Genomic DNA, 25,303 nt, shown 5'->3' on the forward strand with positions numbered 1-25,303 from the left:
TCGACGCTGCTAGATTACTGGTTGGTGGTTCAAATCCTGGGTCGCATCGGCCTTGCCATCTTGATGCGTGAGGCATTGCGCCAGGGTACACGGACACAGGCAGACAAGTTCAGCTACAGCTGCCCGCTGTATTTGAGGTGACGTAAGGCGAGCATCGTGCTGCTTCACTCAACAAGTGGACCCTGTTATCGCATGCAGTCGAAGGCGATCAACATCTCCTGTGCGCTGTCGAACCCTGCCCGGGTACCATTCAAGATGTGACTGCAAGCAAAGAGACCTGGGAATCGCGTTGTGTTGGATCTCTTGTTGCCGCGTGTCATCTCCGGGACTGAAAGTATGGAACATGCCATGATGCTGCCGACTCCACGAAGCTATTCAAGACAGCTTCAAAACACCTATCCTTGAAGATTAATACAGTATCTCGGGCCAAGAGATGGCATGGAGACGATGCCATGTTGTTGCACCCCAGGATGAGTTTGTCAATTCCCCGGGTTTGTTGCGAGAATATTGTGGTTTGTAGTTGCCAAAGTCAGGGCCCGACAACCCAGATAATGTACAGCATTGTCGCGCACGCAAAGTTTGCATGCCGGCTTCAGCTTGGGGCAATCTCAAAACACTGGAGCTTGTCATGGGCGCTGGTTTCGTTGGCTGCTGTATACAGTCTTGGATCTCCTTGGACCAGTAATCCGGGAGACGCGCTATGCCGCTCGCAGACAGGCAGCACTGATAACAGCTTCGAGCCAAGTGTTGCGATCCAGTCGAGTTTTCGTGGTTCATGCGGGGGTGCTCTTATCAACATGCTGTCAAGTCGCCTTACTTGATGGTGTTGGTTTCGCAGTTCGTGAATTTCCAATGTAAAACGGCGAACGTGCCGAGAGTCACGAGTCTTGTCTCGGGATCGACAGCGGAAACATGTCCTTAGCGCCGGCATCCACATGTACGTGTCGATGTTCATCATCGACGGGCTCTCTGCCGAGTGCTCAGCCAAGAGGAAATATAGGCTTCGGCCAAGTCGGAAGTGAGCCATCCTTGAGGTTCTCATCAGCGAATTTGGTCTGGTCCAAATCCGCTCTCCATTTTCACCTGCCTGCAGAGCGCATCCGCGGCAGTGAAATCGTGTGGCCCGTCTTCCACAGGTGTTCTTCGTTACTCGCAGTCGTGCACGACGAGCTCGCCCGCAACAGACGAGATAGAACTGTCGAAGTTGGTTGGTTTCGGCTCCTTGGCACCATGATTTTTGAGGCGACAGAAAGTTCCGGGGTGATGTTGGGTCCAAACGTTGCACAGTCGCAGCAGTTTTCTTGTCACATTCCGCCGATGAAGACACCGAGGAAGGCGTAACCCGAAGTTCTGCTTTGGCGGTTTGCCATCATGCCGTCCGTACATTGTCACCAAGCTCGTGTCGATCCCTTGTCCTGGTATCAGGCTTAGGTTTTGAGGGATGTCTTGTATCGCACGAGGCTCGCCTGATGGCATGCCACATGTCGGTGGACACTACCATGGCACGCTGCTTGCTGACGTTGAGATTCGCACGTTCGATCTGCTCGGGCCTATAGTCAGGGCTTGCGTATTGGGAGTTTCGCCAGATGCTGCAAAACTTTTAAACTCGTCAGTGTTGCTCAAGTACCGGCCCCGAAAGTATGGAAACGTACCTCTCACTGCAAAAGTAAAGTTGCATCTTGCAATGATCTGGAAAGATTGTCGTTTAGAAACGCCCATTCAAATTCCAAGATCACAGCTCGCGGTGTCCTGGCCGCCTGCTGTTCCTTTGTGGAGAGAGCCGATTTGGTCTCGAGAAGCCATGTCTTCCCAGCACCTTGTCGGCAGTACGAAGCGGTATTCCTGTCAGTTTCCAGGAAGATAAGGGCGTGGCTTGTCTTAGACGCGAGCTTAACTCATCGTCAAACAATCTATCCCTGCCTTGATTGGTCCCGGATGCCACAACCCGCGATGTGTTTGCCGCTGGGGGCAGCTTTCACAACTTGGCTGTAGGCTGTCTTGGGACTCCGTTGGGCTATCATACTGTGCCAAATCTGGTTTCAACACGAGCTTCAGGCTCTCAGTGTCGACATGAAACTTTTCTGGCTTAGTAGTAGAGGTAGTGGTGTCTGTATAGCATTCTGGCTCTGAGTCGTCGTTCATGGGTCTCACGCCTTGAGACTGAGCAGGCGTGTCGTTGCCCGACTCAAGCAGCGTGAAGGACTTGTGGCTGAGATAAGCTTCTGTTATACCCTGTTGCTTTCGAATCTCCCGAGCCCAAGAGAGACAAGGTTGGTACAACGCGTATCCCACCAGCGGCGACACTTGGCACTTGTCGGTCCTCCTACCCACGTTTTTTTTAGAGAAGTGTTGGCCGAGGGTGACCGAGGTTGCGGGTTGATTGGCCATTGCGCAAAGAGATTGACGGTCGCTCAGTGCAGTGAAAGGTGGTTTAAGTTCATGCGCTGTCGCTCTCAGCCCCTCAGAATATGATGCCGCTACCGTATCGGCGCGGCGTAATCTTTGGGATTTTCTGAGGATGTTCATTGCTGACTTGTCTCGAGATGTTGGTTGAGTGATCCGGAGACTTAGGTCGCGAGTCGACTGAGCATTGTACAACAAGTTCGTCGGTCGCTGGGGGCGATGAAAGGTGGCTCAATTCGTGCGCCATCATTCCTCATTCTTTCAAAGCATGGTATCGCTGCCATCAAAGCCCTGCAAATTCGTTAGGTCTGTTTGAGGATGTTCACTGTTGACTTCTCTTACCTTCCTGAGCCTGCACTGCCGATTACTTGGGACTGAGACTCGAAGCTGGGCTTGAGTCTGTTGCGCAGAGCGGCACAGCTGTCTCAATCCAGTTTTGTCAACACAAGCCTGATAATATCCATAGTGTAGTGTATCACTGCGCTGGCCTTGTTTTCTTCCAAGGTCAAGGTCTGGCGTGAGTCCTGCCTTTGATTGCCGCGATCGTAGTGGGGGCGATGAACACTCTGAGCGAGGTAAAGTAAGACTGCTATGTTGCGCGATACTTATTACGGCGTTCTGTGAAAGCAAGCGGCCACTGGTCCGCTGAGTGCAGAGTAAGCAAGTTGTGTTGTCCCCGACGACGGCGCTTTGAGCTCGTTGTCAGGCTCAAAGGAGAGGTGTTGAGACTGCTTCCAATAACTCATGTCGTTTGCTGCGTATTGCTGCTTCTTTGGCTGTCTCGGGCGCGCCGCTGGGGTCAGTGGTCAAGGTGAGAGACTTACCCGCAAAGTTGACATCTGCGCCTCAAAGGTAGCAGATCCGGCGACGACGTCTTACAGCAAAGGCGCTCAATGTGACAACGCTTCCTGCAATATCACAAGTCACCCGGCGTGATCGAAGAGGAGAAGGCCCGGTGGCTGCGCTGCGGCGATCCGCTCGACGGTACGAAGGAGGACGAGGTTTGCGGCGGCCAAATACCCCACCTCTTTCAGCACTCTAATCCAGTCTCTTACGGCGCTGACCTCGGTCTTGCTTCTTTGTGTGTCCATTGTCTCCTCCAAAATATGTTCGTCAGCCGCTCCAAGCCCGAAGGCGAGCCCTACTCTGGCTACCCCAAGTCAAAGTTATGTATGTGTATTCTGATCCAGCGAATTGCTGACCTCCTTCCCACTTTACTTGTGTATTATATGATCGAGATCTCGGCGCGAGGGGACGTTTACGAATTTCGGGGTGGTGGGGCGTAGTCGGTGTTGACGAAAAGGTTTAAGTTCAAGATTGGAGTTGGCGGGGTTTGATGTTGACAGTCGCAATATGCGGACCTCCGCGAACATCAAAGAAGTGGTGAGATTTTATTACCCAAGCTTGCGTAAGCTTTTCTGTGAAGGATTAAGACTGCTTCGACTATGGCAACGTTCGGTTACATGTCTACAGTCATTGCTGTCGGCGCAATGTTCACGTCGTCTTACTGAGTAAACTGAGCGGGCTTTGTTGCTGCGGTCATCACATGGTCTTTGTAGCACTACAAGATTGGATCTTCTGCATAGGCGGGATAGTCTGTCAGCCTTATTCACGAGATCGGTCCTCAGTGCTGGCCTGGTTTGAGAAGTCTCGCGTCCACAGTCGAGTAGCCGATTAGCAGCAAAGCCAGCGCGCAGCCGGCACTGCAATTCTACAAGAGCGCTGAGACTTGTGGAAATGATCGACTACTTTTCGTTCGTTTCATCGCCAGCATTGAGGATTCCCATCTCTGGGAGAGAAGGGCCGTTAGCAAGACCCGGTACAGTATCCCGCCGAGGACTGAGACGAGCAGTCTCGGCAACAACGATGAAATGAAGAACTCTGAGTGCTCCTCGAGTGATAGAATCCCGGCGACTATGATTCGGGAGCATTCCATCAAGGTATTCTGTGAATCAGGATTGTGTTGAGAAGCCCCCAAGCAATCACTTAGCCGCTGCTCCAGCCGCAGAATATGTTTCTCGATAACTTTATGTGCGTCTCTGTTCAATTTGGAGTGTAACTGTGATCAAATAACGTCTGAGCCTCGCCTAGAGGCTGGGAACTGCACTCTGCGGGTGCAAAGTCCAGATCTTTGCGTGTAGTTTTCTTTCTATCTCAACGGGCGCGCTCCTACCAGATTTTGAAGAGACGGGAGACCACTCAAATAGTCACGATACCACTCACTGTATATTCTTTGAACAGGAACTTCAGTATGCAGTTACGTAGGCCTGTGTGTGGGCAAGTCACTACGCGTGTGATGGAGGTAGTGGGGCACAAGCAAGTCTTAAACCATTGATACAGCGATACAGCCTCTCATCACGCGACAGGTAGACTGAGCAAAGCATCACATGAGAAAGAACAGGGAGGATTGTGGAACAATGTAACAATACGTTGATGATGTGTCGCGCAAAGAAGGTGACAGCGCAGTACAGTTTTCCAGTTCCAAGCCAACCAATCCGGCTGACGTATAATTCTCCAGCTCCACCCCAGGCAAAGATCAACAGACTGCGATGTGTCAGTAAGATACTGTGAAAGAGGGGTGAGAAGACATACCAGTGGTGAGCGGCAGAGATGCGGGCTCGTTGAGTAGAGCTTGATAGTCGCATGTGAGCCAGTCTGGAAGGTTTGATGGTAACAAGACCTTAGCTGTCGGCACGTCAGTCATGGAAGAGGAGGAAATGACGCCGCAGTGAGAACTTACAGCGGGCTTTGTGAGCTTGCTCTCGGCATCTGTGGTCTTGAAGATGTTGCGGTGGGGGCGAAGGCGTAGTTGAGCCCGGGGTATCGTGCTTCGATGGTGTCGATTGGTAGGTCAGTGTAGATTGTCGTACACCGACCCACCAAACCATCTCCTAAGAGCCAACCACCACAAGACTACCAGATAGGACATCAGGATGGTCTTGTGGTGGTTGGCTCTCTCGGATAATACTTGCTCCTAGCTGCATGGCACTGAGGCCGGCGAGGAGGTGGTGCCGGGCGTGGTGAATATTGAATGGGCGAGGGAAAAAAGAGTTACTGAAGCAGGAGAGGGGTAGTATATATACTTAGAGGGGCAGCACGCTACGGCGGCCGGCGCTCTTGCTCCGGAAGCACGTGATCGACGCTCGGTCATGCGGACGGTCATGTCGCAGTGAGCAGATAAGGTACATGGGTGTTGTTGCTCAGGAAACGTAGGTGACTGCGAGAAAAAGCTGCTGTTTGTAACGACAGTGACTCAAAGACAGAGATGAGGCAGTGGAGACAACAGAATAGCTGTGAGTGGGAGAACAGCTTGGAATGCCGCCAGAGCAAAAAGGATGTTTTGCATCACATTCTCATGTTCGAGGCATGCGGGACCTTGATTCCAGTGAGATACCAGTGTAACGGTGTTTGGAAACCATCATGGAGCCGGTATTTTCCTCCCATGCATGTCGCCACGATCACGCAGAGCGTCTCTCAGATGTATATCAACCTGCTCAATCGCTATTTTTGGTTCTTTTCTTAGCTTCGTGGTTTCATATGACAAGCTGGGCAAAAGGTACATGACTGTGGCTGGCTTGAAGTTGCAGCAAAAGCAAAAAGACGCTAGCTGCTTGATGCTGGAGACTTTGAGCCTCAGTACCAAGCAGCTAGGATGAGCTGACCGAGATTCGAACTCAGCTTACTTCAGCCAAAGCTAGAGCGTGTTACCACTACACTACCAACCCTACATTTCTTTTGATGAAAGCTAGCTGAGTTTTCTAGTAGATATATGCAGTCGGGATATATCTTAGTCCACGCAGGAGTAAGAGTGACCTTTGATCAAAGTTTGGACACTGAGCGTACGGAATCTTTCCAAGTTTGAGCAAAAGTAGAAACGATTAGCGCCACGGTTGTCACACAGAAAGCATATTTTGACGATGAAACCTTGGTATGAGTCTATTATAGCAGTAGAATCTCTGGCTTAGGTACCATATTATCACTTGCCAAGTTTGAAGTCACTGCATTATAGAATGTCATACTCGTGTATCATGAGTGCATTTAGTATCTAGCAAGTACGGCCTGTCAATTGCAGACCTGCTCAAATGCCCTGAAAGGCTCTGCGCTACCACAAAGATGCTTCATCCAACCACGCCAAAACTCCTGAGACGACTCATCGCCCATTCCACCACATCGAAGCGCTTGAGACGACCCTAGACGACTTCAGGATAGCCTTTCAGCTCTCCTCCAAGCTCCTCAGGAAGAAGCTCTGGGCGCAAGGTAGAGCGACCCCAGTCCCAAGGGCGACCAAGCTGCTCGCGCTTCACCATGCCAGCAAGAACCTCTTCAAGGCTGAGGTTGGGGTCCATCAGCAAAGGTCGTGTAAGCTGAGGCTCCTTGCGCTTGTACGTGTCGATGCCTGCAATCTCGACGTGCGCCTTGGTTACCTGGTCGAACTCGTCACTGCCGCAAGTGAGGGCGTTGTGCATATCGAGGGCGTCCTTGAAGTGAGGAAGGACCTGGTTGTAGTTCTCCCAGTGCTCTTGCGTCATCGGGATCGACACGCTGATGATGACCTCAGGGATGACCTCGTCGCGGTCCAGGACGGTCTCGAATGCCCGCGGCATCTTCTCCTGCAGCCACTCGCCTAGAAGCTTCAGAGCCTCAGATGAGCCAGCGTTGTCGGCACAGGCTTTGCGAATCAGTTGGAGCGGTCCGAGGAAGAGCTGACGAGGAGACGAGCCCTTTGGTAGTGTCGCAGGAATCTTCTCGGCAACAAAAGCAGCGCGATCCTTGTTCTTTTTGCGAACGGCTGCGGGAGACATCTGGCCGAAGGAGAGGGCGGAGCTGGCAGCAGGATGGTGAAGAATAGTGCCATTGGAGTTGACACTTCCCTCAGACTGCGCATCGTCCTCGGTGACAGCACGCGACCCCTGGGCCATACATGGCCTCGAACTCCGCAATGGTGGTGGAGCTGGCTTGCAGGCGCGGGTTGCCCGGGGTCTTGCCGCCGCTGTCGAAGGGGCTGATGTACGACCCCTTCACGAGGCCAATCCTGGGCGCGTACCTGGACGCCATGTCGCCGCCAGGAGGAGAGAAGCCAGAGGGGAGGACGGAGAAGCCGGCACCGTCGGCAGGCACGGTGGTGCGAGGAGGGGGAGGAGGAGGGGCTGCGCTTGGAGGTAGGCCTCGCGCAGACGCAAGGCGATCCCCAAAGCCGGAGGGGGGGCCGCGGTGGTATACGCGCGGCTCTTGACGAGGAGTTGCCTCAGGCGAAGGCGAAGACTTGCCCAAGGCAGAGGTCTTTGGGGAGGGAGAGGGGGACATCGCGAGGCAATGCGGGGGCGTTGGGGGAAGAGAAAAGGGGAACTCCGGTTGAGGAGTTAGGAGCTGGTGGTCAAGAAAAGTCCAAGGAGCTGGTCGAAAACTCTTTTTTATATCTTGCGGGAGCTAAGCGGCAAGCCACGTGACCTGGGCTGAAAAGATCCCGCAGTGCAAACAAAGAGTCTCTCACTCCTTCTTGGATGATGACGCGTTGTCGGTCAAGAGATCAACCGCGCGGAAACATGCAGTCTTACACTTTGCAGTGAATCAGAGCAAACGGGAAGAGCTGCAGCTGAGTCGCCCGCATGCTGATTCACTCACACTCTGAGAGTAGAGCACAAGGTGATAGTACTAGCGTGGATCTTGTGGCATTGCTTGAAGACGCTTCCGTGTCTGCTGTCTTTTATTCTTTGGCAACCTCATACCAAACTGCCTCTACCATATTCAGCCAAAGTGACTTCGCAGCAACCGCAGCAATACCAAAATGACGTTGTACTTCCGGCGCGTCAAGTTGCGCAACCCATTCAAACCCTCTCACAAGGCATACTTTGAGATTGTTCTGGGCGCAGAGGCCGAGAGAAAAAAGAAGGCGGAGAGAGCTGCCAAGAAGGCAGAGATCAAGCGTGTAACGACATAGCTTCTGGGATGAATTGGTCTTGAAACCACTAACGCTTTTCAGCGAGAAAGTCTTGTTAGGCTTGAAGGCCGAGAAAGGGTTTGGACGAGGGCAGTTCATTGGGTACGAGGCCTTCGGCATCACAGTCTCCTGCGTCCAATGATTGAACCCTCTATCAAAGCAGAGGGTGAGGCTGGCATAGACGGCGATGAAGATGAAGTGATCAGGGACGAGGAAGGAGAGCAGAGCGAGGAGATCTGGGAGGGAGACTGGACGTCGATTTTCGAGTACTATGAGTAGACGAGAAGAGACTCCGCGTGTGAATAACAGCATATGAAACCTTGAAAGTACTGCGTATATTCCTCAACACGGTGAGACACAAACAAGATGATACCCAGAATGACCACAAGGTTATCCAAACTCTACTGCACATGATGTACGTACGTTTCCAATGACATATCCCATGTGCTTTCCAAGCACCCCCCAGCCCAGAGCATCATGTTTGTTGAGAATGATGGCAGTGCTGCCAGCACTATGCTTGTTGAAGATGATGGTAGCGCTCCCACATGTCGCGCAGGGATTTGGTGTCTTTACGCTGTAATTGGGAGTTCGAAACCCCTGCGCAACGGTTGGCTGAATTATGTATGCAGAAGAACCTGCGGTATCAATCAGCGATGATGATGAGCCAAGGAGAAGGTCCGAATCTCACACCCGGCTTAAAATGCGCCGCTATGCGAGCGTGAAGGTCAAGTGGGTCGGCAAGTCTGTGCAAGTTAGTAAAGTTTGGGAGTGCCTGAGGTGAGCTGACTTACGTTGATGACTGCCTCGACTGCCCTTTTTGACACCGGCGTCTGACTTATTGGTTTTGGAGTCGTGGTCTGGGAACTTGCATTTCCCCAATTGTTGAGGGCTGACCTCTAATCGAATATGTCATCTGATTTGCTACATGCGTGTCAGCTATGTACACACAATGGCTTCCCCAACATGAACTCACATTGAACATGGTGGAGACGGTCGGAGCGGTATGTGGTGGTGAGATGTGGAAGCGGGGCGGCCGGGGTGGGAAGTTACCCTTACGGCGTTGCGCTAGTCCACATCTGTAAGCAAAGCAATCGCAGGAACCTCAGAGGACAGTCGCGTGTGGGGATATCGCGCCGATAACTCCCAAGCTTCTATAGCACCATCCATAGAGTTCGTGTTGGATCGTAAAGCTGCGCTCAGGACTTGCAAGTCCAGCTGTGACAGAAGCTTCGCGTCCTTACTTCAACTTTGGACAGGCGCTTCTGTCTCATAATCTCTCTGCCCTCTAGTCTGAAGGCAGCGGAAGACTGCAATGAAGAGATATGGTTGAAGAGACACTGGGGCAACGAAGATCGCAGATCCGTTACACCACGCAGGGTCGATGATAGTCAAGTAATAGTTGTGCATAGCAAAGCTTTGATATGATATAACGTTGCCACGAATGACAGACTGCTATGGATTTTTCCTCATCATACTCGAACCCTTGATCCAACCTGTTATGAAATACGGTACTTCATATGATAAATTTTACGGCCGGGATTTTCGCTGGTGTAGCAATCACGTCAATCTGGGATCATTCGGAGTTTGGGAAAGCGACGTTTAGAGACTGACCATGGCTAAAAGCTTTACGATAGAATTGATTCTTTGTAACAATCAGCACTCGCTGGCAGAAATTGTTCAGAGTGAGCGCGTTTGCGCTTCGATTGTATTGAAGAGTGACGAGCTACTGGGTTAGAAGACGCAGTAAGGTCCCGGCGGGAGGGTGTAGAAAACCGGGCAGTGTGATCATTGGCCATCAAAGAACTGCTGGTATCTTGGGGCAGACTGGGTCTAGTATTGGAATATACTAATGTAATTTGATTGTAATTCCATCTTTGGTGGCCGAAATCTTGCGCCTGTTCTCAGATACATGTTGCACTATGGCGTTCTGCGCGGCTGAGATCCGATTAGAATCACCTCTTGACTGCGACATAGGCACCAATTGTGACAGGGCTTGCGCGTGTTGGCTCCAAAGCTGCTGCGCATCGTAGAAGTAAGTCTGAGCTATATTTGAAGCATATCGCACAGCGTGCATTTCAGAATCATGAATAGCTTCCTTATAACCAGTAGGCATTGCCTGAGGTACCTGTGGGTGCGCCACTGGGGAATCGAGTTGAAGTGGCGGGAGCTGCATCTGTACTGTTGGACTTAGATAAAGTTAAAAAAACTGGCGGATCTGGCTAATTGGATTCCCTCGGCCATGAGCTTAGAAAGGCGTACTGAGGGGGTTTGATCAAACGCTGAGACAGATCATCAGTCTTTACAAAGTTCCTCGTATGGTAGAGAGTTACATTCATTACGTCATGCCGCACAGCTATCGCCGCCTTTCTCATGTTCGCAAAGTGTGTCTTTGCGCTCGCAATGAGATCAGGAGTGAGCTGCTTCTCACGGTTTGCCGGTACACCTGTATCGAAAGTAGAACACAGTCCACCAAGGACATGACTTGAGTGCGGAAATCCTTGCCACTCATCTGGGAGCGGTAATCAGGCCAGGCCATGTCCAAGTCTGCATGCGTGTTGTAGAAGAACTCCAGGTCCGCCTGCAATGTAGCGTATGCCGATGCCTCCGGTAGCCTGATGACTAGGCGCGGGCGGACTGCCTCGTTTTTCATGAATGAAAAAGTACTGCTCCATGTGGACTTTGGAGTAGTCATAGGCAGTCAGACGAAGGAGAGGAACTTCAATTTCAATAATGACATGCGAGGATCTCAGGCGCGACCTGTGAAAGTGGGACCAGCTGGCTTCCTGTCTCGCGGCCAGTTTGTCTGGCTGCCGCTACGGTCCTCGTGGCGCGCCCACCTTTAGGACGAAGTGACGAGCCCTCTTGCCATCCATGCAAAGCCATTACACCGCGCGAAGCCGTTGGGCGAGACTCACACCCTGAAAAACTTGTTGAGGGCTTTGCAATACTGTGGTATGCTTGTACTTCCGATACTGGTGCTCTTCGCGGATTGGATCAGATGTAAACACCATACGGCGCTCATAATTATTCTCAAACATCGGTCATCCTCGGTAACAACCGCGTTGGAGCTGTGATAGTCCATTACCATAATTTCATGCCAGTATGGACACAAATAGAAGGGTCGCGACGGTGAGACGCGGATTTGCCGCTGCTGTTCAGACTCAATACAAGCTATCCAGTGGACAAGCAGGGCACATATAAGCTCACACAGCGCAAAGGAACGGCGACGCAATTAAAAGCGGATAGTATTTACGTTATACATTGAAAAGTCACAATGGCATAGTAAAAGCAGGTAAACACGAGACACTGCAATGAAATAACGGTTGCGGGAAATGTCGTCCACACATTTCCACCTAGCTATGGGTATGAAGCTACATGGCTGGAGTGCGGACTTTTGCTCAATTCAAGCAGGCTGATCAATGACCAAAGCTGATGGGACGCAGCAAGATCATTGGGCCTGTTACCTTCTTGCATGGAAAGAGAAGGTAAGATTGACGGCGGGCGGAGGCTTATAAGGACAGAAAAGGCTTGGCCCGTTAGCGCTCACGTGATCACGTCAGTGTAGCTGTGTAGGGTGGGTGACCAGAATCTGTGGCGAAGTTGACCGTGCGGTGACCGTGCAGTAGATACAGAGGGCAGCGCCAAGACAGGACTTGTGGCTGGTGATTGTAGTCTCACTTGATGTCGATGTCGGGGTGAAGCCGTTTCTGGTCAGTGTATATAAGAGCTGCTTCGTGCCACCTCTCTTACACTCTTCAAGCTCATCATACTCTCACGCAACTCCTGGCTTCGCTAGCCATCACCACCACCACCCAAGACCATCCTCAACAACCATGTCGAACAACAACCACCTCCGCTCCGACCCCGTCATCCCGGTCCTTGTGCCTTGGCTGCGCGGTCAGCCATCCCGCCGCCCGTACGTCGTCATGCGGCGTGCGGAAGAGCACCATCGCGAACTCCTGGTTTTCCTCCAGGACATGGCCACGAAGGCCAAAGAGGCCAACATGACCGCGCCAACGGCCTGCCATGCTGGGTTCGCCCACAACAAGGTCATGATCGTGGCCAGCTCGGTGGCAGAGCTCGAGGCGGTCAGGGACGAGGCCCATCAAGGCCGACATTGCACTGCGCCTGTAGTTCCTGAAGGGCGAACTTGCGAAGACTCGGGACATGCTTAAGATGTGAGCAGCTTGGGTAGGTGGCCATGAATTGATCTTGAGCGCGATGTTTTGCTGACTTCATCAGCAGCCTTTTGTGCTGGAGCGGTGATACCGTAGAGTGCGCCACTCGAGAGCAGGCACAGAATGTCGGTGCGACGCTCAGCAATAGACCTTGGCTGGAGGAGTTCGATACCATGGGGCCGGCGTTGGTGGCTTCGTAATTTTTGCTTCCACTCTCCTCTTCTTCTCCGCGCCATTCGCTGCCAACGAAAATTCATGTAGATTTCTCGATAGCGAGAATTGACGCGCCTCGTGCGCCCTGACATCCTGCAATATTGTCTGCTTGCTTCTTATGACAATACTAAAAGTGCCTGCACTCAGCTTACAATGCTCGTTATCTCCAGCAAGATCATCCCGAGCTTAGTCTCAATTAGTCTGGTGGTCACCACAGAAACTTAGGCGGCTACTGACAGTACCCCGTCCGTGAATGTCCGTCACACTCGCGGCCGCTCGCACTCAACTTAGTTAGCTCCCGACTCATCCTTTGACGATAAAGATCACCCCACCGAGCGCGCAACACATCTTGACCTTACAGTTCCCTCAACCACGAATGTCAACCACGGCTTCGACATCATGAACCAAGATCAAGTCAACCGGCTCTTTGGCGCGATATCAGAGCTCAACACAAGGGTTGCTGCTATCAGGGCCGATATCAACAACCGCTTCAACACCCAGGAGCAGCGCCTGACCTCTCTGCAAAACCGCATGAGAGTCCTCGAGGATACTGCCACCCGACTTGGTGGCCAGCCTGCCGCTGCTCGTGCTCCCCATGGTCGAGATTCCGCCATTGCCAACCAGGGCCACGGTCTTGCTCCCCATCCTGGTCGCGACGCCTATTCCGGACAGCAGGGTCAGCCCTTAGCAGACCCGCAGAACACACCTAGGGTCGTCGGCAGCGGAGAGAACGCGGGCTTCCTTCCCTTCGCCATCGAGCTCATTGAGAGGAAGCGCCAGCGCAAGCCGCCTGGTGACAACCGCACCTGGTGAGTATATGTTGGTGAGCATTCCAGATCTCCTTATAATGATGTTCCCTAGTTATCACTGTCCTAAAGAGACTTTCTCCTTGGAGTGTTTCCGCGAGGACCACTTCCGTTGGTGTCGCAAGCATCAGCGACCCATTATTGCGGATCATGAGCTTTGTGGCCGGGACTACAAGGACTGCTTGCATGTCAAGTGGGGTAAGTTCAATACACTCGTACCTCAAACCAGCGATTTCTGACAAGTGGCAGAGGTGCACCCCCAGTGGGCGCTAATCGTGGAAATGTCCTTCACCGCTGGCCTGGGCAGCCAGGGCGTCCAGAACCTCCGCGAGAAGCTTTTCCCTCGTGAGCACTTTCCCGAGAAATACAACAACGACGGCACCTTCAGAGGCTAGGGCTAGACGTGTTCAAGCGAAGCTGGGTGGATACTAAAGAACTCACGAGGAGGTATGGCAGCTACATGCGTCTGAGACAATTCAAATGGATAAAATACGACAATGGAATACCATGATAAGCTGTGGTAACTGAAATCATTCGTGATGTTTGTCAAAAATGTGTCTATGGAAGGGAAGTGACGTCTTGTCAAGATGTGGCCTGTGCTCGTTCGCGCCTCCTTCCTTTCCAGAAGCGAATTTGGGGACCGTGACTGTGCAACATGACAATTCATGATTGCCGCGACCTTTCTGGATATTTTGTCACCATCAAGGTTAAGGGCACTCAGGTGCTCTATCAGGAAGATTGCATTGATACTATACGAGATGTACAATGCCAGTCAACCTGCCAAAACCCATGAAGCGAGCATCCACCGTTTGCAAGCACTGCCATGTCTATCTTTACCTCCATCCCCGATAGACCGACTGCAACCCTTTGAGTTATATGTGCGTACCTCACGCGCTCTCAGCCGAGGTTTGCGAGCCTCTCCTGGTGGCCCCGCAGGAAGTAGTTCTGAAAGGGTGCTGATAGCTTTATTGAGCTTAGACGTTGGGTCTCGTGTATGAGGGAAAGCGGAATTTAAGCTTAAATATGGCCGTATTAACGTGACGAAGAAGTTGTACGACATTAGTGTACACCAGTTCGTGTTCAATAACAAGAGAGTATAGCTTACTTGGCTGCTGCCCAGGTAGTCCAATAATCCTTGCGCAAAATGACAGTATGTAGGCAACTCATTTTCGTCAGTCCCAAGAGTCTGAGGGCAATAAAGACGTTTAGTGGATTGCACCGCTCTCGTAGCAACCAGCAACCCAGTGACCAAAGCCAAAGTGTACACTGGTGCCGCGTGTAGTAGTATGAGCTTCTCAATATAGGGCGACTTAAGCACAAACAATGCCATGAGATAAGGCCAAAGTTGCTCTTCTGCGCCCAAGGGTCATGTACGAAACCAGTAGCACCTTCTCCCACCATAGTGGTACGCAGCACTCGTGCGAGGGTTCTGACTGATGTCGCTCCATTAACCCAAGCGTGCTGGTGTCGAGATCGTGTCGATGTTGATCTTGTGCTTTCTGTCGCGCTGCACCACAACAGCATTCGCTTGCCTTACCATCGCACGTCTCTCCATCTCAGCTGCTTGGTTCGTGGAAATATTCGTCTAGGCCTCGATAAGGTGCGCTGGCTATGAGGAAGCCCGCCCGCAATATCGATTAGCCGTGCTCAAGAGAAGGGAAAGGGTGGCGTGTATGTCTTCGCAGACTCGTACGTCGTGCATGAGGTCGATGATGGGGTACCCTGGACCAATCTGAGGCCGTCCAAAGACCTTAGGGCGCAGCGATGAGAGTATGAGGATGACCGGCTCGGTGGTAAAACGTCAGTGATGTATCACATATCTTAACAATGAACACACTGACGAGCTCATGTGGCATAAGCCCTTGTATGCCACGCGAGGGTTTTGCGATTATGTGATTGTATTTTGTAGTGGATTGTGTTGCAAGCGAGGTCCAAAAGAAAAAAGCTGTGTTTGTTCGACGCGTTTCCAAGGCACATCCACTAACCGCTTTCGGACGCCTCCATGCCGCGATGCAGTTCAAGGTCAGGCTCACACCAAAGACTTCTGTTCAGCAAACACCATTAACTTCGAAGGTACAGTAGCCTAATGAATAATCCAAAGTTGTGATTGACAGTACGACAGTGTCACATATCCTCCCAAACGAACCATTGGAAGACCGGGCAGCCGCACCGCGCCGCACGCAACAAGCAAGAACAGCAGCAGCACCTAAAACCGAGCCCAAGAAAGAAATCATGAAAAACCAGACGATTGTTATCGATACGCAGGAGACGGAAACCATGGAAGTTGGGAGCGCCCTGCATTGGGTCGAACTCATACTGTGGTGCCTCTTCTGGATCGCACGCCATCTGGCGTAGACAATGTGAGCATGCAAAGGCGCTATGCACAAAAGAGACTTCTTCAACGAAAGTTCAATTCTCTAGATAAATATCAAGAACGTTGGCCTAGTGTCTGGGCTCTAAAGCATACATGATCTGATACTAGCGAGTGAATGTGCATCCAGTCCCCCACTTTCCTCCTTCAAGCATTGCCAGACAAATTTTCATCTAATAGGTCGAGTTAAGAGGACCAAATTTGATGTTGGAGTAAATGACAGTTGCGTCAGGACTCTTGCTTTCCACATCAGCTGGTGCACCAGATTTGACGTCGCATGAGCCACGGCCAGAACCGAGATCAGTGTCAGGGTTCTTGTCGGTCGGGTAGGTTGAGTCAAGCCACAACATGTTGGAGTAATGGTCGTCCCAGAGCGACATGACCAGCACCATGCCTTGTGCAAGAGCCTTGGCCATATTGGCAGTTCCACCCTTCTCCTTGTATGTGTACCTATCACCGAACACCTGTTTCTGCTGGTCACAGAATTTTGTGGTGATTGAGTTGCCTTCCACGCCAGGAATGGTAGATGCTGGCTGCTCGATGGTCTTGCCACCTTGGACGTAGAAGCGCTTGATCTCCATAGCGTCGCCAGTACCGATGAATTGTGTGACGACAGTGAACTTCTTGGAAGTGTCGACAGTCATGCCTTTGCCGTAAAAGTTCTTGACACCCATGCGGTAAGCATTGAAGTCGCAGCCATCGGGGTCGCATACGCCGGCGTAGCGGTCAGCTGAGTATGTACCACCGCAGCCGTCGCCGTCGCAGCGAGTCTGTTCGATAGTGCTGCAAGCGTGGGGTGTAACTGCTGTACTGATGGAATTCGCTTCCCAGATATCCATCTCCGCGCAGCAGGAGCCGTGACCACCAACACCGGCATTCGCATCGTTGTCTGAAGGCTTCCATCCTTCGACATTGCCCTATACGACCTGTCAGCGATTCGGTTCTCGAAGCTTTTGAGTGTTCTCTGGGATTCACCTCGCCATTGATAAATTTCAGATCCCTTGGGCATTGAGCATCACAGTAACCAGTTCCGTACTTTGCACCAGCCTTGTTACCAGAGTACTTCTTTAGACCACCATCTTCGTCCATGCTGACGAAGTATAGAGCACCGTTGAAGCCACAAGGCAGGCCTGAAAGGTCCACATCGAAAGTGAACTCCTTGTTGCCATCGAATTTGAACATTTGGTAGGCGGTATCAGACGCCATCAAGTATGTGCGGGAACCAATGTTGGTAGAGTACGACCCTTTGGTAATGAACTTGAGCTGGAGTGAGTTTCCACTAGCCGTGATTCCGTAGGTGCCCTTGTAGTCGGCACCATCAACAGCGCAGTTCGAAGCGCATGCTTTGTTGTCGGAGCAAGCTGTTGCATCCCATGTGTTACCAGTGTAGCAATTAGTCGTGCTGCAAGATTCATGAGCTGTTTGCGTCGAAGGCTTGAGAAGGTAGCCTACCCGCTCTTCTGGTGGAGCCAGCGCCAGTTGGCATCAATGGTAATCTTTCCACTCTTACTTGTACAGCTTCCTTTGGCAGTGCATGACTGCCATGTCATACCAGGATGAGTTTCAGTGGTCTGAGTGCCGACAAGCTGGCTGCGAGCCACAGAAAGGAGAGACGCTGCGTAAAGAAAGTTACGATACATGATGGTAGCTTGCTTCAGATGAGATGATGGGATCAATCTGGGGTGCATAGCAATTTATAGCCTGCGTGAAAAAGCGCACAATCGTTCTCATTACTCATAGGTGCCGCCAGAGAGTAACGTACTTCCCATCACAATACTCCGGCTGCAATATCATATTGAAAAGTGGATGGGCGGGTGAGCGATCCAGATGAACGAGGAGCGGGGTTTGCATGGGGCTTACTCTAGAAGTGCTGTGCCTGAGATCTGTGTCACCAGCTGTTGCTTGTAGATGCGCAGCATTGATAGAAACTTGACCGTTGGTTGCGCTAGGGGCAGCCTGGATATGTTTCCAAGTCCTCGTGAGCTGTCCGATGGGTTCGAGATCCTTGCTGTTCTTTGATTTTGCGGCAACACCGCGAGCCCAGGACCAATAGCAGCACCCAACCTAGAATGAGGTCGTCAGGGAGATCTCAAAGCTGAAGGGTGCCTTGTGCTTTCTGGAACATCTAATCGGTCCCCCACCGCATGGACAAAGCACGCTTGGATCTATGCTCCGCGAATAAGATATCTGTCTTCATAGTCAAAAGTCTCATGACACCAATACTATCTACGGCTTTTGTCTGGCTAAGACTTGCGAAGAAACTTGAAGCTCATTGCCGTGGCCTAGGCTACTCTGTGGAGCTGGGGATATGAACACTCCACTTTTCTCCTACCGGGTGATTTCCAAGACTCGTGGAATGAGTTAGTGAGTCTAAATACTTACACCTCGAATCAAATTCCCAGCAGCGCGTTGGTGCTGACCCCATCCGCATTTTCGGCTCACCGTAGTGAGTGAGTCCGTGGCCTGTTCAAACATACGCTGGGTTTGTCCAAAAGAGAAAACTAAAGGCATGAAGTCCTTGCGATAATATCAGAAAACGAATGGTACTCGGCAGTCGATATTGAGCTCGCGATCGGCAATGTCAGTATATGGGGAAACGTGGGTTCCCCGCTTTTGACTAGATTAGATGAACGCGCGTGTGCAACAATACTCCGAACGTCTGCCGGTACGGACAGGGGTCGATGATGCTGCGCATTACCCACGAAGAGGAGCGAGACCGACGACCCGCGGTAGGTAGCTGTTCAGGCCGCCAATGCTACGTCGAATACCGGTGTTTCACAGACTATAATATCTGTAGAGTGCGACGAAATGTGTGGCAAAGCAGATCTGCTGCAAGCTGGCACATCGCGAAGTACCAAGCCTCCATGAAGCAGGATGCGCACAAGCAATCAAAAGCCATGGACCAAGGAAAGCTTACCATTGGGATGTCGCCCTGAACCTCCCTGAAAAGCTTCGAGAAGGTTGCAATATATTGCAGACCGGGATGACAGAGTATGGAATAAGCGCACACTGTTGGAGGGTTGCAATTATCCGTTCACAATCCGAACGTATCGTAACGATTGTGCAACTAGCAAGGAACATTGGAATCTGCAATGTAACTGGAACAGAGAAATGCTACTAGAGAAGCAGACTCTAGACACTATGGTCTTGAGCTTTACCGTGGCGTTGGAGCAAGATCCATCGTCACGACAGCGCAAAGTAACGAATAGAACAATAAGAAGAGCGAAGCAGCACAATCGAGGTGCTGACGTTTGCAGAAAATACTTCTGGCAAGAGTTATGCGAGCCGTTTGTACAGGTTGTTCTGTGGGAGGCGCGAATAACGGGGGCTGGCGCATCAGGGTCCAGGGTCAGGCCGCAGGCTCGGCGATGGTCAAGAGCCGCGCCACATCTCCCTCGCTCCAGCGTCATCTCCGCCATCTCCGGTATCCATTTGTTCATCCATCAACACACGCGTATCATTCCCTTCGATTACCCGATTGACGCACTATGTCTACAAAAAGCGCCGATGCTGATTCGCGAGAGAACTCGCCCGACCATGAAGCCTCACCTGGTGGGAGACGCACCAGCAAGAAGCGGAAGGTGCTGTCATGCTATGCATGCCGCGACAGGAAGATGAAATGCGATAGGGTCTACCCAGTCTGTGGGAGGTGCCAGAAAACAGGGCGATCCAATCAATGCACGTACGATCCAAGATTACTTGATGATCTGATAGGCAAAAATGGCGACCAGACAGGCAGACAAAACCCAACCGCAATGCATCCACAGGATGCTACACGACATATAGCGCTTCCATCGTCATCAGGATCTTCCCTAGAAAGTATGCAACTACAAGCGAGAGCTCAGGAAAGAAGGATCGAGGACTTAGAGCGGCAGTTGGCGGCAGCAAAGCGGCAGGAGAACAGTAATCATCCGTCACGTTACTCAGATTTTGTGCCTGTGGAACCAGATCAGGGGAAAGAAGCATTGATGTTTAGAGGAAAGGGGTTCAAAACGCAATTCCACGGGTCAACCAGTGTGATGAGCACCATCGCCCAGGTATGATCGCGTTGATTTGCGAAAGAGTGGTTGCTAAGATGCATCAGTTCCGGGAGCTACAGGCATTCACCCGCGAAGCTCTGATGCTTGACAATTCCATCATGCGTTTAACAACCGGTCAGTACACGCGCCAGAGTAAGTTTCAGACGCTAGCTGATGAGGCATAGATTTCAAAACATTTCGCGATCGCAGAAAGATGGCCAATAAGCAGAACGATGCTCGGACACTCGGCATTGACCAAGAAATCTTCGCAGCTTTGCCTGACCGTAGTATTGTAGATTTGCAGGTTGCTCTCTACTTTCAGACCTGGGAGAACACTTACCGAGTCTTGCATGAACCATCGTTTTGGAAAGAGTACACCACCTTTTGGGAGCAAAGGGCTGTCGGCGGGTCTCCAAACCAACCTGGCTTCGCAGCCATACTTCTACTCATGATCGCAAGTATCAAAAGTTTGGCCCCGAAAGACGATGTTTTCGAAGGTGACACGACCTCTGATCGGCTGATGGCTTCGAACATCATCGATTTGTGTGATGCCTGGATTGGCAGACAACCACGCAAGCGTTTAACTCTACAGTTCTTTCAGATAAGGATCCTTTCGGTCCTCGCAAAGAGAGTCAACTGTGTCAAGCTCAAGCAAGGTACGCTACGATGACATCAAGTGTGAATACACGCTGACATGAGCTAAGACTGGGTCACATCTGGCGATCTTGTTCGTCTGGCTTTAGCTGCTGGTATGCATCGAGACCCATCACTTGTCACGGCCGGGAAGGTCCCACAATTTGAACGAGAGATGAAGAAGCGGCTATGGATCACCATCATGGAGCTAGAGCTGCAATCCTCTCTTGAGAGTGGCCTTCAGTCTTCTCTTACGGCGCTCTATTGGGACTCGCCGGCACCAGCGAATGTTCCTGACGATGCACTCACGACTGAGGTGCAAGAACTGCCAGCCAGTCGACCACTGGAATACTTTACGTCCGCCTCGTATCTCTGTGTCTCCGCAAAGTCCATTCCACTCCGGCTACACTTGATGCAATTACTGAATGACCCCTCTGCACGACTTCAATACTCGGAAGTGTTGCAATACGATGCAGAGATCCACGAACTACTTCGCAGTCTGCCTCAATGGGACATCCCCTCCGCTACCATACCCATGGCACTTCTCCGGCTTCAGTTGCGACAGTTTGTTTTCATTCTCCATCAATCGTTTGCAAAGCTTGCGTCTCAAAACGAACGGTATGCTTACTCTTTCACCGCATGTGTTGAATCCACGAGTGCGATAGCCAACACCCACAACGAGCTGGTGTCGCAAGGTATACTCGTGCTGAACAACATGCGTAATGACATCATCCGAACGGGACTGATGCTGTCGCGAATCGTTTACTTCAATTGTGCCCTTCATGGCCCTGTCAAAGCTTCAAGATCAGCACCGGCACTAAAGACATCGTATTTCGCAGATGGCCAAACACACTTTGCAGATATGCCATCAGGTGAACATCTGGCACCTGATCTGGAGGTGTCGTTAGCAATTGTTCCCCAACACTCCTTCCTTGCCCGCACGCTATGTATTTCTGCGATTGATGTCCTCAATCTCGCTGGTCAAACGTATGAACGAAAGGTTATGCGCATGGGTACGGGCTACATGGAGTACTGGCTACTTACTGCGGCGATCAACATGCTACCGCCTTCGCCTTCGTCATCTTCCAGTGCACAAACTATAAGTCCTACCGATGACATCTCCGCGAGATGTAGAAGGACCTTAGACCAATTCATGACGGTGGCACTGCGGATGCTCGAATTACAGAAAGATCCAGAAGCTCGCTTCGCATCATCTCTTCGAACTACGTTATCTAGCGTGTCGCCGTCAGATGTGAGAACACCAAAGAGCGGAGGCGCGAGCATAGCTGCTTCAAATGTTGGGCTTGTAGGAAGTCATGCGTCGAACAACGGACAACATTTGACTGTAGGTGGTATGGAGCTGAGTGATGGCAACGACTCAAAAGGCATGGATGGAACGTTTGACACTTTGCAAGACATGCAGGTCGATCTTTCAGGGTGGACTTTTCCGGACTTTTGGGCTTTCGATCTAAGTGGCGACTTCTGAAAAACAATTCCGCGACCTCGACTATGCTGAATCTAGTCAGTTGGGCACAGAGGAGAAGCTGGTCATGAAGTGATGAAGAGCTTCGCCAGAGCTGGTCTTTTGCAGAAAAGTAAAAGACTAATTTTAGTCCCTTGAACCTTGTACAGCATTCCAAAGCTTGGATCTCCACAGCGCGATACCGCATTCGCTGTTGCGCGTTCCAAGGATCTTCCCAGACGTCATGTACATGGGTTGTAACTTGTTGGGACTGCGCGTTCCTGAAACACACGATGTTGGGCGTCTTTGCAACCTCAGCCACGGAACAGCAACCTCTCCCAACCACCAATTCATAGAAAACTGTTCATGACACACGCAGCGCACTACAATTTTCTCGTTCGCGCATTCTGAGCTCTAGATGAGCAGTTCACCTGGATCCAGCTTCGGCTGTAATAATCGCCATGGCAGGAGGCAAAGTTTCGCTCACAACGCTTCCTGCGACGCCATAGTGTCTCAAAGCTCCGAGGGTGATACGCGTCGCTTACTATAGGCTGGCCGACTGTTTTGAGGCATCGACATCCTCGCAAACCTATTCTTCAGCAGTTTTCCTTATTTTCTTTCGGCGCTTTTCCTTTTCGTTGATCTACGGTCAGCTCACCTAGGTGTTTTCCCCATATTATACTATAGTAGTCGAGCCCACTACGAAGCCCTGATCCTTCCTTTGAGCTTTCTACATGCGACAACACGAATGAGAAACAGTCGCTTACAGTCATGTCGCATGTCCACGTCCATGTCAATATAGCGGAATCAGCAAATGATCTCGATGACGTGCGATACGAACATCATTTGAAGCACAGAGGTCAGGCAAACCACCGCATATTTTGGATCACTTGGTGGATCCTAAGCGCATTCTTCGCGCTCAATTTGGCAAGCCGGACTTACAGATGGTGGAAACATAGAATGTAAGCATTTGAAAGCGCGGCTGTTGAAATGTCTAATTCCCAATAGCCACCACACACATCAATATGAACGATTGACGGCAAAGGCGGGCACCGGTTGCCTCGCGCGGGCTAAAGCATGCATCACTGCCAGCACGCTACAACGTCTTCCGCCCTTCTTTGGCTATAACATGACAACCTTTCCATTGAGTCGAGTTATCGTCGTTGTGTTGTATGCGACCGTGTCGCTGTATCTGCTGACTTTGGTCGATGCACCTCTCCTGTCGGACCATTTCATCGACGACGTCGCATTCCGAGCGGCATGGGTCACTCTGACGCAGATACCACTCGTGTACCTTCTTGCAGCACGATGCGGACCATTCGATCTTGTCACCGGTGTATCACATGAGCAGATCAACTGGTTGCACCGCTGGGTCGGACGCACGATACTCGTAAGTGCGACAGTCCATGTAGTCGTTATGAAGACCTCCATATCGACAACAGACATCCTAAAATCGCAAGAGGAGGGTATGGCAGTAGTTCGGTATGGTGTTGCCACGTATGCGATGCTCATCTGGATCGCTATCACCAGCATTTTACCTCTCAGGCAATGCAGCTACCAGCTTTTCTACCTCAACCACTACGTGTCCACATTTGCTTTCCTGTTTGTAGCTTTTCAGCACGTTCCGGCATACGCACGCCCACCAATCTATCTTGCTATCGGTATCTTCGCCTTGGACAAATCCCTAGTCGCATACTTCTTCCTGCGTACCAACGTTGCAATTGAGCCATCGGTTCGTAGATTCGCAAGATTGCGGAGTAGTCGAAAATTGGTTATGGGCTTCCCAGTCCGGATGACCACGCCGTCCGCCTCCATTTCAAGTCTACCAGTTCAGACCACGGACACTACGACAACTGTCCGAATTTCAAACGTACCATTTCTCTGGAGACCTGGGCAGCATGTGCGTCTATGCATCCCCGCTTTAGGACGATTTGAAGTGCACCCTTTCACACCTGCGAATTGTAGCGCCATGCCGCCTCCACCACTGCCACCGCGCAAGGACCTCGAGCCGGGCAGGAAGCTGGAGCAGCCGAGACAGACGAGTGAGATGATACTTATGATCAAGTCCAAGTCTGGGTTCACGCAGCGACTTGTGGAGTACCACCGAACCTGGCTAGCACGGCCGTGTCCAAACGCTACGGAGCCCGAGGATCAGACATTGACCGCATACATCGATGGCCCGTATGGTGTTGCGCCCAAGTGGCACGAATACGAGAATTTGGTACTCATGAGCAGCTCCACTGGTGTGTCCTTCATCCTAGCGATCCTGGATCATTTGGAGCAGTTGTGCTTCACCGCCGGGGCGGACGAGATCAAGACAAGACATGTGAAATTCGTTTGGGTGATACGACATTTAGATCCCGCGTTCGAGGAAATTGTCAAAGCGATTGTGGGTCGGTGTAGCGCAACGTTACATGATTGCGGCATCAACATCACTGCAGAGTTCTGGAGTACGTGTGCAGATTCGAAACTACAAGAGGTAGAAACAGTTCTCTTTGATCCCTTCGCGCACCTCCGACCACAGCTATCAAGACGAGTCAGCGACCGACCAGCGCTGAGGATCCGACATCCAGACGAGATCTACGACGAATGGGATCGAGAAGCAGAAACGGAAGACACGGGAATGAAACTCGATCACGTCGAGCCATTCGCGACGAAGCTGGATGGCTATGACAGCTCAGAGGAGACTGCGAGTGAAGGAGGCACCCTGATCGACGGGGGAGACCACGACAATTGGGAAGACGACGAAGATCCGTTTTCGGACGGGCATGCGACGGGTCACGATGATGCGTATCGACCACTTCCAGAACCAAGACGAGAGGCGCCAGTGATAGAGGATGCGTCGAGATGTCAATGCGCGTTGATCCAGCACCAGCGACGGAAACTCAGTACGCGCGAGAGGAACGTGGAGCACATCACACAGCGACATGGCTCGCGGCCGGACATGAAACGTATGCTGGGCACGATGTCGCTGTCGGCGAGCGACAGGACGATGATAGCAGTCTGTGCGAACGGCGACGTGACAAAAACAGTCCAAGCCGCGACCGCCCGTATCAACAAAGACTTTGCGCTAGGTAGAAGAAAGGGACGTGTAGATGTACATATTGAAGGCCAGCATTGAGCAATATACCCATTTTCATTGTGTCAACAGGATCACATCACTTCACACTTCTCAAGTTACATTGATGATATTAATGTTCCATTCGTGAAACCTTTGGGCCTCATATTATACAGCTGTCTAAAGACGCTACTTTGTCGCCGGTTTGTCTCCAGTATTATG

General features: G+C 51.4%; 14 protein-coding genes and 1 non-coding gene across 15 annotated transcripts; 7 read left to right on the top strand and 8 right to left on the bottom strand.

The window, feature by feature from the left end:
• Nucleotides 1-1,719: 1,719 nt before the first annotated feature.
• On the bottom strand, nt 1,720-2,388 carry SNOG_03393 (hypothetical protein; the record flags this gene model as incomplete). The annotated part of the gene is made up of 2 exons (XM_001793909.1): nt 1,720-1,816; nt 2,024-2,388. The coding sequence occupies 2 exons, from the start codon at nt 2,386-2,388 to the stop codon at nt 1,720-1,722; spliced, it is 462 nt and encodes a 153-aa protein (XP_001793961.1).
• A 623-nt stretch (nt 2,389-3,011) lies between these two features.
• Nucleotides 3,012-3,494, bottom strand: SNOG_03394 (hypothetical protein; the record flags this gene model as incomplete). Its single annotated transcript, XM_001793910.1, is given in 4 exon segments — nt 3,012-3,196; nt 3,228-3,242; nt 3,283-3,311; nt 3,331-3,494. 4 exon segments carry the CDS (start codon nt 3,492-3,494, stop codon nt 3,012-3,014), a joined length of 393 nt encoding a protein of 130 aa, XP_001793962.1.
• Nucleotides 3,495-3,509: 15 nt separating this feature from the next.
• SNOG_03395 (hypothetical protein) lies at nt 3,510-3,712 on the top strand (the record flags this gene model as incomplete). Its single annotated transcript, XM_001793911.1, has 2 exons — nt 3,510-3,573; nt 3,642-3,712. The coding sequence occupies 2 exons, from the start codon at nt 3,510-3,512 to the stop codon at nt 3,710-3,712; spliced, it is 135 nt and encodes a 44-aa protein (XP_001793963.1).
• Nucleotides 3,713-4,939: 1,227 nt separating this feature from the next.
• Nucleotides 4,940-5,291, bottom strand: SNOG_03396 (hypothetical protein; the record flags this gene model as incomplete). The annotated part of the gene is made up of 3 exons (XM_001793912.1): nt 4,940-4,947; nt 4,996-5,088; nt 5,144-5,291. 3 exons carry the CDS (start codon nt 5,289-5,291, stop codon nt 4,940-4,942), a joined length of 249 nt encoding a protein of 82 aa, XP_001793964.1.
• Nucleotides 5,292-6,056: 765 nt separating this feature from the next.
• Nucleotides 6,057-6,128, bottom strand: SNOG_16639. Its single transcript has one exon. It is a non-coding gene; the product is annotated as a tRNA-OTHER (tRNA).
• Nucleotides 6,129-6,593: 465 nt separating this feature from the next.
• SNOG_03397 (hypothetical protein) lies at nt 6,594-7,707 on the bottom strand (the record flags this gene model as incomplete). The annotated part of the gene is given in 2 exon segments (XM_001793913.1): nt 6,594-7,313; nt 7,330-7,707. The coding sequence occupies 2 exon segments, from the start codon at nt 7,705-7,707 to the stop codon at nt 6,594-6,596; spliced, it is 1,098 nt and encodes a 365-aa protein (XP_001793965.1).
• Nucleotides 7,708-8,188: 481 nt separating this feature from the next.
• On the top strand, nt 8,189-8,620 carry SNOG_03398 (hypothetical protein; the record flags this gene model as incomplete). The annotated part of the gene is made up of 3 exons (XM_001793914.1): nt 8,189-8,329; nt 8,409-8,443; nt 8,467-8,620. The coding sequence occupies 3 exons, from the start codon at nt 8,189-8,191 to the stop codon at nt 8,618-8,620; spliced, it is 330 nt and encodes a 109-aa protein (XP_001793966.1).
• A 429-nt stretch (nt 8,621-9,049) lies between these two features.
• Nucleotides 9,050-9,323, bottom strand: SNOG_03399 (hypothetical protein; the record flags this gene model as incomplete). The annotated part of the gene is made up of 3 exons (XM_001793915.1): nt 9,050-9,084; nt 9,133-9,235; nt 9,315-9,323. 3 exons carry the CDS (start codon nt 9,321-9,323, stop codon nt 9,050-9,052), a joined length of 147 nt encoding a protein of 48 aa, XP_001793967.1.
• A 970-nt stretch (nt 9,324-10,293) lies between these two features.
• Nucleotides 10,294-11,224, bottom strand: SNOG_03400 (hypothetical protein; the record flags this gene model as incomplete). Its single annotated transcript, XM_001793916.1, has 5 exons — nt 10,294-10,355; nt 10,467-10,519; nt 10,601-10,784; nt 10,805-10,975; nt 11,077-11,224. The coding sequence occupies 5 exons, from the start codon at nt 11,222-11,224 to the stop codon at nt 10,294-10,296; spliced, it is 618 nt and encodes a 205-aa protein (XP_001793968.1).
• A 950-nt stretch (nt 11,225-12,174) lies between these two features.
• SNOG_03401 (hypothetical protein) lies at nt 12,175-12,516 on the top strand (the record flags this gene model as incomplete). Its single annotated transcript, XM_001793917.1, has 1 exon — nt 12,175-12,516. One exon carries the CDS (start codon nt 12,175-12,177, stop codon nt 12,514-12,516), a length of 342 nt encoding a protein of 113 aa, XP_001793969.1.
• A 615-nt stretch (nt 12,517-13,131) lies between these two features.
• Nucleotides 13,132-13,933, top strand: SNOG_03402 (hypothetical protein; the record flags this gene model as incomplete). Its single annotated transcript, XM_001793918.1, has 3 exons — nt 13,132-13,541; nt 13,594-13,736; nt 13,788-13,933. 3 exons carry the CDS (start codon nt 13,132-13,134, stop codon nt 13,931-13,933), a joined length of 699 nt encoding a protein of 232 aa, XP_001793970.1.
• Nucleotides 13,934-15,365: 1,432 nt separating this feature from the next.
• On the top strand, nt 15,366-15,893 carry SNOG_03403 (hypothetical protein; the record flags this gene model as incomplete). Its single annotated transcript, XM_001793919.1, has 2 exons — nt 15,366-15,402; nt 15,661-15,893. 2 exons carry the CDS (start codon nt 15,366-15,368, stop codon nt 15,891-15,893), a joined length of 270 nt encoding a protein of 89 aa, XP_001793971.1.
• A 189-nt stretch (nt 15,894-16,082) lies between these two features.
• On the bottom strand, nt 16,083-17,549 carry SNOG_03404 (hypothetical protein; the record flags this gene model as incomplete). Its single annotated transcript, XM_001793920.1, has 3 exons — nt 16,083-16,826; nt 16,885-17,270; nt 17,420-17,549. The coding sequence occupies 3 exons, from the start codon at nt 17,547-17,549 to the stop codon at nt 16,083-16,085; spliced, it is 1,260 nt and encodes a 419-aa protein (XP_001793972.1).
• Nucleotides 17,550-19,984: 2,435 nt separating this feature from the next.
• SNOG_03405 (hypothetical protein) lies at nt 19,985-22,047 on the top strand (the record flags this gene model as incomplete). Its single annotated transcript, XM_001793921.1, has 3 exons — nt 19,985-20,081; nt 20,114-20,584; nt 20,672-22,047. 3 exons carry the CDS (start codon nt 19,985-19,987, stop codon nt 22,045-22,047), a joined length of 1,944 nt encoding a protein of 647 aa, XP_001793973.1.
• A 1,105-nt stretch (nt 22,048-23,152) lies between these two features.
• On the top strand, nt 23,153-25,144 carry SNOG_03406 (hypothetical protein; the record flags this gene model as incomplete). The annotated part of the gene is made up of 3 exons (XM_001793922.1): nt 23,153-23,755; nt 23,921-24,473; nt 24,513-25,144. The coding sequence occupies 3 exons, from the start codon at nt 23,153-23,155 to the stop codon at nt 25,142-25,144; spliced, it is 1,788 nt and encodes a 595-aa protein (XP_001793974.1).
• Nucleotides 25,145-25,303: the final 159 nt, after the last annotated feature.

Source organism: Parastagonospora nodorum (assembly GCF_000146915.1).
Source record: "Parastagonospora nodorum SN15 chromosome Unknown scaffold_5, whole genome shotgun sequence".
Lineage (NCBI taxonomy): Eukaryota > Fungi > Ascomycota > Dothideomycetes > Pleosporales > Phaeosphaeriaceae > Parastagonospora > Parastagonospora nodorum.